The 14,159-nt window shown below is 51.8% G+C and overlaps 1 protein-coding gene across 4 annotated transcripts in view; it reads left to right on the top strand.

Moving 5' to 3' along the window:
• UCKL1 (uridine-cytidine kinase 1 like 1) overlaps positions 1 to 13,761 on the top strand; it is a 40,607-nt gene extending 26,846 nt beyond the window's left edge. For 2 of the 4 annotated variants that reach the window (XM_074969481.1, XM_074969484.1), the window contains exons 8-15: positions 4,423 to 4,442; positions 8,108 to 8,206; positions 8,940 to 9,033; positions 10,558 to 10,620; positions 11,245 to 11,367; positions 12,127 to 12,234; positions 12,851 to 13,007; positions 13,459 to 13,761. In XM_074969481.1, coding sequence (XP_074825582.1) covers positions 4,423 to 4,442; positions 8,108 to 8,206; positions 8,940 to 9,033; positions 10,558 to 10,620; positions 11,245 to 11,367; positions 12,127 to 12,234; positions 12,851 to 13,007; positions 13,459 to 13,529 — 735 coding nt within the window. In that variant the 3' untranslated portion in view covers positions 13,530 to 13,761. Of the gene's footprint in view, positions 1 to 507; positions 525 to 4,422; positions 4,443 to 8,107; positions 8,207 to 8,939; positions 9,034 to 10,557; positions 10,621 to 11,244; positions 11,368 to 12,126; positions 12,235 to 12,850; positions 13,008 to 13,458 lie in introns of all 4 variants that reach the window. The other 2 variants (XM_074969482.1, XM_074969485.1) reach the window with 1 other exon arrangement.
• The last annotated feature ends 398 nt before the right edge of the window (positions 13,762 to 14,159 follow it).

Here is a 14,159-nt window from a genome sequence, read left to right as displayed (position 1 = left end):
CAGGTCTAGAGATTGTGAAAGCCAAGTTTCATCTTGCTTCCCGGCCATAGGAGCTGTTTTCTTGTATAAGTATGAAACGCTGATGTCATATCAGAAGAATAACTGGTATCTAAAGCAAGATGGAAACTGGTTTTGCAGTCTCTGAACTGACTCATAGCTGGGGTCCGAGACCTGGCCGGTTTCCATGGAGATGAGATAGCTGCTGCTTCCAGGAACAGGCCTCAGGAAAAGCAAATTAGAGCAAAACTTTCTTTCAGCTAAATCTCACAGTGGGTGAGAAATGCGGGTCCTTCCCAGACTGCTGGTTTGGGAGAACCTGTGGATGCTGAGTTTTGAGGGGTGGGAGGGGTTTATTGGGGGGAAGAGGGAGAAAGACTAACTGTGAACGCAGGAAAATATTCCTATTTTTCCCTTTTTTTTTTTTTTTTTTTTTTTTTGTCTCTAAACGCCCGTGGGCTTGACAATGCTTAATGCCGGTTGCGTTGTGTCTTTGTGTTACTGCTGCAGCGTGAACTCAGTGTCAGGTAAGACCCTCATGACTCTGTCCTGTCTGCGTGACCTGAGGCATTTCCAATGCCAGGCACTGCTTGGGCTGCACTGTCTCTATCAGAATCCAGTAACTTCCTCCTGGAGCTCAGACCCGTAGAGCTCATCTCACCCTTTCTGCTCAGGTACAGCCAGGAGGGCAATATTTTAAGCTCTGGGCATATATAGAAAGTGAAGGTACCTGCAGTTTATATGGCCAACATCTGACCTAACTGCATACCCAATCCAACTCCCATTGACGTTGGATCCAGGCCTAACTTGTTCTTCGGTGAATCGGAGACATTCACAAGGCTGACGACTTGCAGAATGGGAAAGAGTTTGGTATTTTTTACCAGAATTTTTTTTTTCTTCAACTAATGTGAAAAGTGGTTTGGAGAATTCTTCTTCTGAGCAGCGGCCGCTGGAAAAGCATAGGAAAACCGAGGCCTTGTGTTCGTAACCCAAAGGAAATTTAAGCTGAACCCTCCTCACGTTTAAATGAAGTTCCTTGAGAATTCAGGCAGCCCCGGGGAGCAGGAGACTGAAGCACAGGGGTCATAGCGCCCAAAGGGAACTCGACTGATTCTGAGTGGTAACACACACGCTTTGGTCCAGGAGGACAAGTTCTATGGAAATAATTTCAGGATTTGCCAAAAATATAGTGGGAGATATGATTGCCTAGTAGCTCAAGGTGTATATACAGAGTAGACACCTATTTAGCTACCCTTACAATATCAGCATGTAGATGGTGCTTCTGCTTTTTCACTTCCATTAGGCGTTCAGCTAAGATTTCAGCTATTTTTGTGGGAGGCGAAAAGATGCATTTCTAAAAATGCATTTCCACTTAAATGTATATCTTTGTTTAAAGAGACACGTAACTCAGGTAGGCCTGAAGTTTACATTTGGCATAAAAAAGCTTTTACAAACCCTCAGATGAATAGAAAAGCTTCTGTTTTTTCCCAAAGCTAGTTATTTTCAAGCAAGTAAATTGGATGGTTAAAATTTCACTTTTAACAATCTCGGGGCCTAATGTGGCAAACATCTATACGTGTGAGTAACTCTACTCCTACGGGTACCTGTGCTCATGTACGTAAGTGTTTGGAGGGTCGGGAGGCGGCGTATAGTGACACAACCATGAAAATGTTTCAGTTACAAATGTCTAATTTGTAACAGGCTGATTTTTGCCCCCAAGCTGATATTATTCTGAAATCCAAAAAGTACTACTCGTCGTCTTGATTTTGCCTTTTCTTCATGCATCTTGAAAATCAACAAATCTAATAAAATGGTGCTGATTGTGTGACGGAGTTATTTGTGCAGCACTTTAATTGCACAAATAACTACCACTATAACACTTGGGTAACCTCAGAATCCTTATCGTGTATTTCAATCAAGGCTTCCTTTCTGGTAGAAGTTTGAAAAAAATGAAGGTCCGGAGTTGGAACATGCCTGCAAACATTGGTTTAAACTCATGAAACCCAAAGGTTTTTATTAAGTCAGCTGTCTCCAGCACCCCGTCCACCCAGGGGCAGCTGTGTGTTAGGTAGCAGATCAGGGCTGATAGATGGGGACATGCAACAAAAGTGAAACATGCCTGAAAAAGATTGGGCCTTCCAACTAACCGAACTCCACAGCCTCAGTTCTTAATGGCTTATAATGAATACCAAAATCCCCCATTCTAATGTCAGTGCCTTTCAAATGCTGTGTTGGTGAAGCTATGCATAATCTGTAACTGGTAGAGGAAAAACCCAGATGTCGGATCTGGACCCGGGCTAACCTACCTTTCACACAAACTGTAGGTAAATTTGGGTAGGAATCCAGATCCAAACTCCATCGCTTTGGCCCCTCTCTAGCACTTCGTCAATGGAACTTTTTAAGTATTATGGAGGTGAGCTGATTCTAAGCCCAGTGTGTAATGACAGGGTAAATTACCAGGATGAACTGTTGATACCTCTAACTGGATGGTAACTGAGTTAGTTGCTGATGCATCCAAATTCTCACTCATTTAAAGAAAATTGTAATAATCGCTGGACATTCGACTTTTCAGTTTCACACCCAGACGCACGTTTCCTGTCTGAAACTGCAACACACTGAGCCATCCATGTGCAGGCGCTGTACACCCACGCGTGCAGTTCCCCTTAACACCAGTAGGAACAGACACACACACTTCCTTGGCAGAGCAGACCCCGGAGTCTGCTTGCTTGCATCGAAGTATGATGCTCTCAGCGATGTCTTGATCCATTTTTTTTTTTCCTTCCGCCATGCTGTTTGAGAACTGGACTTGCTTCTAGAAACGGGTGTTCTCGAAGATGAATTCACCGTTGCCAATCGATACTTCCCGTCCCCAGGTCTAGATCACCTCCATGTGCCCTTTGCCAATTGTGTCTTTAAATATCAAGCCGTGGCACGGTGTAGTAGTCCTTGTTTGAAATGTCAGCCGTTAAAAGCCAGCTGCCGTACGTGTTTGAAATGCCTTACCTACATTAGCTTCTTTGTAGCTGGCTGTCTCTTGTCTGCTTCCTGTCTGATTGCATGTACAGCAAAGAGCTGGTGGTATTCACCGTGCCTTTCTGAGAGACGGTCACCCCCATATTTCTTTTGCTTTCATTTCTCCCTCCCCCCTCCCCCCCCCTTTGAAGCTTTCGTTCTGGGGAGGGAAATAAGTTTCCAACGTGAGACATTTTCTCGACCTGCTCATGGTGGCTTGGCTGAATGTTCCATTGCTGGTCAGCCACAGCGAAGCGGGGAGAGGAAATTCTGCTCACCTGCCTCACCCACAGGATGGCTGAGAGCCAAGACAGCAAAGAGGGACAAACTCCTGCAGGCCCCCTAAGCCTGATCTGTCCGCCCTTCTCCAGCGCAGGGTCCAGAGAGAGCATGAGCTCTTGTCCCTGTCAGGTTGGCTGTGCAAGCTGCCGAGCTGTTCTCGCTGCCCCGTTTGCGATCCCCTGGTAGGGTTCACGCCGAGTTCTGTTCAGCGGGCCGGATTGCCAGTGCCTCTCTGCAGAACATAAAGTGCTCTTGCCGTGTGTGTGGAAACATGGATTGTACTCGACTACACTCCCATTCCACTGGGAGAGGAGCCTGGGCTGTGGATCCCAGGCCAAATCTTTAACTGGGCCTCTATCAAGAGGCACCTGCCACCCAAGTGTGAGTGTTTGTGTCCCCATGTGGGCCTGGCAAGCAGGTCGGTGGGCATATCTTGTGCCTGTTTGCATGTGCCAACCGTGCACTTTTTGAGGCCCAGCTGCATGCTTGGCCATCAGTGTGTGTCCTTCCCCAGCTTTCCCAGTTGCTGGGATCTTGGAGTAAATGAAGGCTCTTCTCTCTGATCGTGGGAATGCACGGAGTCCTGGATGAGGGGTCTGGTCTCTCCTCCATGCAGCAGAGTCGGGGACGGAGCCATAGACACCAACTCCTGTTAGCGTCAGCAGGAGCAAGGTGTGCAAGTCGTGGAGGGCACAATAGACTCCTGCCCGTCCGGCGTTTGTGACATCACGCTTCTCTGCCAAGGCCATGGCTGGGACTGGGGCCTCGCTCCATGGAATGCACAGGGGACATAACACTGCCATTTTTCCCCCGCGCTAGGTTGGTGTGAGTGCTGGGTGGGGCCCCTGGGAGACTGTCCAGCAGAGGGTGGCACCTCTAAGACAATCTGTTAAGCAAACACAGGTTCAGTGGAAAAGACGGTTGCCGAGGGATCTCTCCCTGATGGCTCAGGCGCTGATCGAATCCAACTGGTACTGCTTGAAGTTAATACGGTTCATGGCTCCCCTCTTCCCCCTGGTTCTTTGACTAATTAAAATGCTTTTTCCTTTTCTCCCCCCCCCCCCCCCTTTAAACCCTTGTTGTATTTCCTGCTTTGTCACTCCCTGAACATCCCTCCTATCTGGTGAACAGAGGAAGCTACGCTGGGATATGTGAGGAACGCTTGCAGTGTTTTGATTTTGATACTAATCATGGGAGCTGGGGGGTGACGGCGGGTGAGCCAGGGCTGCATGCTGAACGTGGGGGTCCACCAAGAGGGAGCATGTGCAGGTTCCTACAAGGGTGATGTTCTTTAAGCTGAACCAAAAGGAACCCTCTCTCCCCCCAGTACCTCTTCTCCAGATCAGATTGTCCTGAGAATTAGACTATGGAGGTATCTGTCTTGGGTACCTATATGGCCACATTGCCATAGTATCTGGGCACCTCCTAGTCATTAATGTATTTATCTTTAGAACACCCCTGGGAGACTGGGCAGTGCTATTATCTCCATTTTACAGATGGGGACCTGAGGCACAGGGAGGCTAAGTGACTTGCCCATGGTCTTGCAGAACGTCTGTGGCAGAGCGGGGACTTGACTTTCTCTCCAGCCCTAGGTTATTGCTCCAACCACTGAACCATCCTTCCCCTCTGCTGAATCTGGAGAATTCCCCAGAGCATGAGGTGTCTAGTCCCACCATTGCTTTGGGGGATTGTTTGCCATGAGATCCACAGCAACTAATCCCTGGTCTGCCTCTCACCCCACAGAGTGGTATAAGGCTTCAGGCACCCCAAGGGGTTTCTCTGCTGTCAAAGCCTGGAAAGCAAAGTGCAAGCATTTCAGGAACAAATGGAAACATAGGTGACAAAATGACAGGTTCCCCCGGGCCTGTTCACAGCTCGGTGGTGTAGGAGGGGTGTTCCTGGTTGCGTTATGCCTGGTTGTGGCATCTGGGGACCGTGTCTTGGTGTTTTGTGTAGGTGCTGGGGAAGACAACATGGGCTGATCCTCTCTGGTGTGGCACACAGTGACGTACCACGGTGTGCGTGGGGGCAGGGAGCTGGAGGGCGGCGGTGACCAGCACTTGGATCGGATACAAGGGCTTGGGCAGCAGAGAGCCGTGACCTCGGAGGGCCTTTGCAACCCACAGGGCCGTTCGGTTTGTGGCTTGTGACGGTGCGGACCACCCTCCTTGCTTTAAGGCCTGGGTCCCAATGAGTCTGCAAATGCCGAGTTGAGGCCAGCACACCGTCCTCGGGGGCGGGGGGCGTAGCCTTAAGGTGCAATTCCCTGGCTTGTGGCACATAGGTGTAAAAGGATCCGCAGTTGGCAGGGGTATTGGTGAATCCTCTGCCAGGCCTAACAAGAAAAAGTGGACTGCTCTGCCCTGGAGCCGTTACTGCTGGCTCTTGTCCAGCAGGTTTGCCAGCCTTGAGCGCAGAGAGGCGAAGCTCAGGGCCTGCCCCCGGGGGAGTTCTCTGAGGAGCCCCTGGGACACTTCACGGGGAGTGAGGTCACTTGTCCTAGTGGCCTGTTCAAAGGCCACCTCTGGGAGTTTTCCGTCTCCTGTAGGTGCCCTGCAGTTGGATCTGCTGCCCTTATCTGCTGTTGCTGGGCCCTGCCACAGAACTGCCTCGTTCCCGCCCCGGGCGGCGGGTGCGTAGAGCCCCGTGTTTCGGGTCCGGCTGTGATGCGCTTTGAGATCCAGGTGCTGTGTAAAAGCAGGGCACCATTACCCCTGCCCCAGCAGCGCTGTGGGGGCGGCAGCCCGTTCTCCCAGTAGGGGGGCATGCTGGAGATGCCCCAAGCCCATTGCTCTTCTTTTGTGACAAGGAATGTTGGCTCCAGCTGGTTTCTTCGATGATTTCTCCTTTTTTTTTGTTTTTATCCCCCTCGACCCTCCTGCCCCCTTCCCCCCCCACACACACCCAACAATTCTCCTCCTCTCGGGTCAGTGTGGACCAAGTCAAAACCTGTTTGTGGGCCCGATCCTGCAGCCATTCCACAGGTAAAGTGGCTGCAGGATTGGGTTCTTATGAAGAGTGAGGGCCTCTAGTGAGGCTGGGGTCAGACTGCCCTGCGGAAGCCTGGAGCAGCGGCACAAGGAGGGGACCTGCAGGAGTATAGCAGCCTCTTGCTGCTGGCGAAGCCTCGCTGTGGGCATGGGGAGGGATGGGACACAAGTGGGGTGCCAGGGAGACTAACCAGGGGTCTTCCTCGCTAACCGAGTGCAGCTTGTTTTGCTGACCATCTGCCCCCGAGGCTTTGAGGGGTTCGTCTTACTTCAGAGCACTTTGCAAAGCCTCCCCCTAGAACTGAGTGCACCCCATGCACCCCATTTGTCTCTCCGCCCTTGGTGGGGGTGTATTCAGATTTCCCCTCAAAGTATTTCACAAATGCCCTTTCCCAGCTTGGTTCCTGCCATTGAAATTTCTACCCTCTATCTGGGGAGTGGAAACCCCCCACACACACACACATACCCCCAAACCTATTACAGCCTTTCTATGTAATCAGCTGATGCATCAGGGTGGGATCCCTGCATGCCCACACATGCAGAATGGTCACAGGCCATCCACAGCCCTGGTGACATGGGCACAGAAAGCATCTGTTTCCGTAAAGAAACATCTCTTTGCTTTTTAACAGTCAAAACTGGAGCTAGTGGAATAAGCACGAAACCCTCAAACGCTCAACGGGCTTCGCTCATGTCTTGATTTGCATTTGTTTTAGCCAAGGCCAAAGGATGACTGGGTAGATGGAGGAATCTGATCACCATGCCCCTCTTCCTAAATCCCTACCTAGTCATCTTCGTCCTCCTGGCTTGCTTGTGTGTGTTGCATTAATTAACCAGGGTGGTTCTCTACTAAATCTGTACTTGGCTGGTGCTTTTATCTTTTCCTTCCCCCAATATGTTCCCGAACCAGTTGCAGTCATTTTTGTGTGTGATCCAATGCACAGCTGTCCGAGTCCTGCGTTCCTCACGTGCAAGGCTGATTGGTTCATCCTTTCCAGCCAGAGATGTGACCTTACTACATCTTTCAAACAAAGAGAGGCAAGCTAATGGGAACCCATTATCAATGGCATTTCCTTGATCCAGGAATAGGCATTGCGCTCAGCCATGTTAATTGATTTGTCATCCAGAGATGAGTCATCCCAGTCGCCAGGCCTGTCCAGCTATAAAGCATCTTGAGGCTATTCCTAATTTTGTAACGACGTGACTGTCTATGAATGGACCAGAGCTCCCACACCAAACCCTTCCTAGAACAGTCGTGCATCCCAAGGGGTGCAGTTAATCTCAAGGGATCAAAGCTGTCAGCTGGTGCATGGATGTGGGACATGCTGACTAAGTACCCTGTTTCTGATGATGTACCAGAAAATATTTGCTCTGAGAGAGGCACCTTTTATGGGGTTAAATTTGAGATACTTTACTCCTAGCTGTCCCTTCCTCATTCATTGACTGAGGGATCCATCCACTGAATTAGAGCAAAGAAAGCAAATGAGACCCGTGAGCCGCGGGAGTGTGATCTTTTTTTTTTTTGAGAAGCTTTCTCTCTCCTAACATGACTGGTCAGTTACAGTAGATGGCACATCCTGGATGGTAAATATGTTTGTGCAGCTAGTTGGAGCCTTAACATCCCAGCTGTCGTGGGGGCTGATGGGATGCGAAGGCTCCGGGATTCTAGACGTGGCTTCTCATTAGTGTCAACAACCCCCTTGTCACCTTTGGGTGTCTTCCTCCCCCTGGACTGCAGGCCTTGGGTACTGCCCTTGGAGTTTGGCTGGATGAGTGTTTATGCGTGTAAACAAGCGCTCACCTAGCTGTGGTGTTGTGTTGGTCTCCAGGGCAGCGCTGGCCTCTGCCCACCAGTGCCATCCCCTTCCTCAGACCCTCAGCGTGCTGAAGAGTACCCCACAAGTGCGCGGCATGCACACCATCATCCGGTAAGCACGCCACCTCGCGTTTGGAGTGGGTGAGGTTAAGGGCTTGGGGGCCTTTGGCATCATCCAACCTTGGTCTGGGTATTTGACATCTCCCACTCCCCCAAGAGATGAAATCCTGCCCTGGGCCAGAGACCCTAGTCGGGGCTGGGCAGTTCTCACCCATTTCCTAGAATCATCCATTTAAAATAGGATAATGTCAACCCCTGACTCTGAGCGTCTGCATGCTGGCTGCCCTGCTCAGCCGTGAACAGCTAATCCTGCCATCACCCCAAAAGCTGGGTACCGTCCCTGTTGTACAGACAGAGAAACGGAGGCATAGAGAGATAAGAGACCTGCCCAAAGCCCCACAGCAAGATCGCGGCAGAGTTAGGATTAGAACCCTGGAGCTCTGGGACAGCGATTGCTCCACCTCGGCGCTCCCTTTGCAAAAGTGCCTATGTCCCAGCAACAAACCTGCAACCTGGGGTGGGACAGGACGACGCAATATCACGCAATTCCCGGTAAAGGGGCCTGGTGAGGTTCAGGGTCCTCGGCTGGATCCCCCTGGTGGAAGGTCTGTGATGATATCAGCTGCCTCGACCTGGGAGGAGGCTGAGGAACCTGCCATGTGTATCTGGTCCACCTTTTTCTTCCTGCACGACCCTGCCTCACCCTTAAGGCAGCCCCTGACTCACAGTCAGCATCTCATGGAGAGTTCTCATTGACGGACGTGCCTTTCTCCCCTCCCCCTTAGAAACAAGGAGACCAGCCGAGACGAGTTCATTTTCTACTCCAAGAGACTGATGCGGCTGCTGATTGAGCACGCGTTGTCATTTCTGCCTTTCCAGGTACGTACAGGAAACAAGGGGATGGAGGGGAAAGCCCGTCGTTCTCTCCTTTCTGATCCAAGTCTGGGGGGACAAGGAGAGGTCTGCGTTTGCCCCGTGGAGCCTTCCCTACTTCTCTGTGACTTGCCCTCATGGAAAAGGCTAAAAAGAAATGATTCTCCTAGGTCAGACAGCAGTGATCACCAGAGATGGGACCCTGTTCTGTTGTATATGCGTTCTAATTACCACACTCATCCCCGTAGTGTCTACATGCTTTCCAGCGGTGCAGTGAGCAGTGTGACTGACAGCTGTCACGTGTCTTGTTCTCATCTCCTCCGTGGGGGAAAAGGTTTCAGAGTAGCAGCCGTATTAGTCTGTATCCGCAAAAAGAAAAGGAGGACTTGTGGCACCTTAGAGACTAACCAATTTATTTGAGCATAAGCTTTCGTGAGCTACAGCTCACTTCATCGGATGCAGGCAGTGGAAAATACAGTGGGAAGATTTTATATACACAGAGAACATGAAACGATGCGTGTTACCATACAGACTGTAACGAGAGTGATCACGTAAGATGAGCTATTACCAGCAGAGGAGAGAGAGAAAACAAAAAACCTTTTGTAGTGATAATCAAGGTGGGCCATTTCCAGCAGTTGGCAAGACCATGTGAGGAACAGGAGAGGGGGGAAAATAAACAAGGGGAAATAGTTTTACTTTGTGTAATGACACATCCACTCCCAGTCTCTATTCAAGCCTAAATTAATGGTATCCAGTTTGCAAATTAATTCCAATTCAGCAGTCTCTCTTTGGAGTCTGTTTTTGAAGTTTTTTTGTTGAAGAATTGCCACTTTTAGATTTAGATTAATTAATTTACAAACTGGACACCATTAACTTAGGCTTGAATAAAGACTGGGAGTGGATGTGTTAGTGATTCTGTGATTACACAAAGTAAAGCTATTTCCCCATGTTTATTTTCCCCCTCTCCTGTTCCTCACATGGTCTTGTCAACTGCTGGAAATGGCCCACCTTGATTATCACTACAAAAGATTGTTTGTTTGTTTTTGTCTATATGGTAACGACCATTGTTTCATGTTCTCTGTCTATATAAAATCTCCCCACTGTATTTTCCACTGCATGCATCCGATGAAGTGAGCTGTAGCTCACGAAAGCTTATGCTCAAATAAATTTTTTAGTCTCTAAGGTGCCACAAGTCCTCCTTTTCTTCCTGGGGGAAAAGGTGTCTGCAGGGCGTGTCTCCACCATCACTGCTGCTGTGGGGTGGGTAATTGTATAGCACAAGAGCACGTCCATCGCTCGGCTTTGGGAGCAGAGATCACAGTGCTGGCGCAGCCGTGTTTCTAAGGCAGCTAAACCCCTGCCCCTGAGTAAGGGGCCATCTCTGGCTTGCGCGGCTAGTGTCCAGGGCTCAAGCACCTCCCCTGGCTCCATGACTGTGTCCAGGGTGCACCAGCCTGTGGCTTTTGTGCCATGGCTCCGGTGCGCCGGCGGTCTGAGCCCGTGTTAAAGCTTGTGCTGTGATCTTTCTAGAGCTGCACCGTCCAGACCCCTCAGGGAGAGGACTACGAGGGGAGATCCTACAGTGGGAAGCAGGTAAGGGGAAGGGAAAGGCTGGATTCAATTGCACACACTGGGGCCAGATCCTATGCCCATTGAAGTCAACGGGAAGAGTCCCCCGGACTTAATGGGCCCCTCCTCAGCATCTGGAATAGCTGGGTCTGCTCCAGGGGGCAGCTGGCTTTCTGCTGGGCTGTAGAGACCAGGGGATCCTAACAGCAGTGACTAGTCAGGTCAGGCCCTTCAGTAGCACTAATTAGGTGTGTGCGCCGAATCGCTCCTCTTCTCATCCTCCCATGTACCCTGTTGGGGAGGCAGCTGTGTCTTGTTGGAGTCTGGATGGTAGCTGGGAGGAGCTAGCTGCTTAACCCTGTCACTGCTGGAGGAGATGTGGTTCACACGCGGCTGTGCATGGTTCAGTCCCATTGCTGGCCTGGGCAAACAGGAGCATGGGACCAGGCCTGGGCTTTGCGTTCTGCACACAGCCCATAGATCAAGTGCAGCTAATGAACTTACCTGTGGCTGTGAAGTGCTTTGAGCCTCTGGATCCAAAATTGCTGTAGATCCGTGCTAGGTCTAGTTCCTTTGGAGACCAGAGAACACTGGCGTAGGAGCATTTGAGGGACCCCGCGTGGCCACTTCATCCCCACTCTGTTGCAGATCACAGGTGTGTCTATCCTGAGAGCAGGAGAGACTATGGAGCCGGCACTCCGAGCCGTGTGCAAGGACGTCCGAATCGGCACCATCCTCATCCAGACCAACAGCAACACTGGAGAGCCAGAGGTAAAGGGCTTGGTCCTCAGAGTCGAGGGCGCCTTGCGCCCCGTGACCATTCGCAGCAGGCGAGTCTCTGTTGCAGGGATCCCTAACGCTGCCACATGCCTAGTAATTGCAATCAGTTCATTCGTTCCTGCTGGACACAGCAGCTCTCGTCAGCAGGTGGCCGGTTGGTAACTGGCTTTCATATTTAATAAGCATCGGTCATTGAGGTCCAAAATGTCTGGCTTCAAGCGAACCCATAGGGTATGTCCCGTGGTCTGGAAGCGTTCACAATCGGCTGTGCAAAAATACACACACAGTTGCATGTGCAGTGACTGGCTAGATGTCTAGTCAGATGCACGTACACCGGCCACAGCTGAGTGTGGCCTGGGCGTGCCAGTGAGGCACAGAACTGCGCACAGTTCGGTGCACTCGCCATTAAAAAAAATCAGACCAAGGTCATTGGGGCTTTTTAAATATATCCTCTTCACTAAGTGTTCATCCCCGTCTGGTAAGCACCAGCCCATTGCCTTGGTGCTTGCCCGGCTAGCCTTTTAGCAGCAACTGCCTCATAAACAAAGGGTCTGGTAACAGGCCGGCAGCCTGTACCTGATTCAGCCCAGCCCATTAATCCTGCCAGCAATGGGGTAAGTGGGCTCTGCTGTCTCCCTGCGGCAGGTGGCGCATCCCCCGCCCAGCTAAGGGAGATGTGAGCAGAGCTGTTCTGAGGTCACTTTCCCGCCCGCATTTCCCAAATCCCTCTCTGGCCTGTCCCTTGCCCAGCTCCACTACCTGAGGTTGCCGAAGGACATTCGTGAAGATCATGTGATCTTGATGGACTGCACCGTCTCCACGGGGGCGGCGGCCATGATGGCGGTGAGAGTGCTGCTGGTAAGGAAGGACGGCGGGGGCCCGTCTCCATTCAGAGGGGAAAACCCCGGAGCAGCCCTGGGGGTGCTGGGAACTTGGGGAGGGGGGCGCGTCCAGCCCAGCTCTCTGATGCCAAATCCCGGAGTCCAAGTAAACAAAGCGAATGCCGGTACCTTTAAACCTGGGCCCCGCGGTGAAAAGAGGAAGGAGGCCGGCCTGCGTGGTGCAAGCCGCAGTGACCTTCGGGGCCAGACACTCCTAGTCGCCCTTCCCTGGAGCAGCCCCGGGGGACAAGCCCTGCAGGAACTGAATTCACGTCCAACGCAAGCCAGCTCCTTCCCGAGACTTGGTTCCTGGTGTCCCCAGCCCAGCAGGGAGATCGGCTCCGAGAAGGAGATGAGGCAGGGGGCTGCTCTCGGTCCCCGGGGGCATAGGCCCAATCACAGTGCTGGCCCTTTAGGGTGGGAGGCCAAGGGTTTGAACTGGCCTGAAAGCGGAGTTCTCTCCAAGTCGGGGCTGACGGGGAGGAGGGGCGTACAGACCCTTGCACTGCTGCGGTCTGTGCATAGGGAGGAGGGGAGTCTCCAGAGCGGTGACATGGCCCCTCCCCCACCCTCACGCCGCGACTCTCTCGCAGGATCATGATGTCCCCGAGGACAAAATCTTCCTTCTCTCCCTGCTGATGGCGGAGATGGGCGTCCACTCGGTAGCCTACGCCTTCCCCCAGGTGAAGATCATCACAACGGCAGTGGACAAGAAGGTGAACAATCTTTTCCGGATCATCCCCGGCATCGGTGAGTACCCGCCAGGTGGGATCAGAAGGGAAGGGCTGACGGCAGCGATCGCCCAACAGGGTGTGACGCTAAGAAGGGGAAATAAAGGAGGTTGCTCTGATCCCGCTGCTGTCTCCTCATTCAGCATTTCTTCTGCACCTTCCTTTTGCAAGTGACGGAAACTGACGACCCTGCCCTGGCCTTCCCATGCCCATGTGGGAGAGCAGAGTGCGTGGGCGGCCCAGCAGCCCCTCTGTTCTTGCAGGCTGTCCCGGGGGGCTCTCCCATGGGATGGCAGAGCAATCGTCCTTCATGTTCTTTGGGGAGCGGGTATAGTTCCCACCCAGCTGGGTTAAGGGTGTGCGGCATTCCTGCGGCACCGATCTCCATGTGTAACTTCACATTGATGCCTTGTGCGTGCATGTCTCTCTCTCTCTCTCTCTCTCTCTCTCTCCCCGCCCCCGTGCCCTAGGGAATTTTGGAGATCGCTACTTCGGGACCGACGCCCCCCCTTACTGGAGCGACGACACCCTGGACACTTAGCAAACACCCCCTCCTGCCCTGGGTCAGAAGACGAGACCCCACCCTGGAGACGAGGCAGCTTTGGCACGGCACCTTACTCTTCTATTGTACATTTCCAAAGGGATTTCCCCTGGGGCATAGATATTTTTTCAGCTGTTGCGTTTGAAGTCTAGGGCATATTTTTTAAAAAGGAAGAAATGCAAATCCTAGCTGACTGTCCTACTTTAGAGCGGAGTTAATTTATTTTAATTTAAATATTTGCCTATGTAACTTATGTGAGTTTTTATAACAAACAAAATAAAGTTTTTCTCCAGTTTTCTTGCAGCATAGCTGTTGGCAGTTAGACCCAACCCCCTGGCCTGGCTGCAGTGCAGGTAACTGGGTCTAATCCCTGTGCAGCTCACAGATAAACCCAGGAGGAGCTGTAAATATGAGTTTTATCACCCTGAATCTGGCGCCCGTGTTGAAAATGCTCCGATCCCTTCGCCGCCGCCACTCTGTCCTGGGGGACACGGTGCAGCAACTAGGAGGGCAACTGCTAGATGCTCTGAAAGGCAAGGGCGGGCCATGGCTGAGGTCGCAGGCGCTGTCCTGCTGTCCCAGCGAGTTGAAGGAGGCACTCTGGGGGAGTCGTGAGTTGCGCTGTATCCT

The sequence above is a fragment of the Natator depressus genome, chromosome 13 (genome assembly GCF_965152275.1).
Source record: "Natator depressus isolate rNatDep1 chromosome 13, rNatDep2.hap1, whole genome shotgun sequence".
Classification (NCBI taxonomy): domain Eukaryota; kingdom Metazoa; phylum Chordata; order Testudines; family Cheloniidae; genus Natator; species Natator depressus.
The sequence above is the reverse complement of the archived record's forward strand: the minus strand, read 5'-3'. Positions and strand labels throughout refer to the sequence as shown.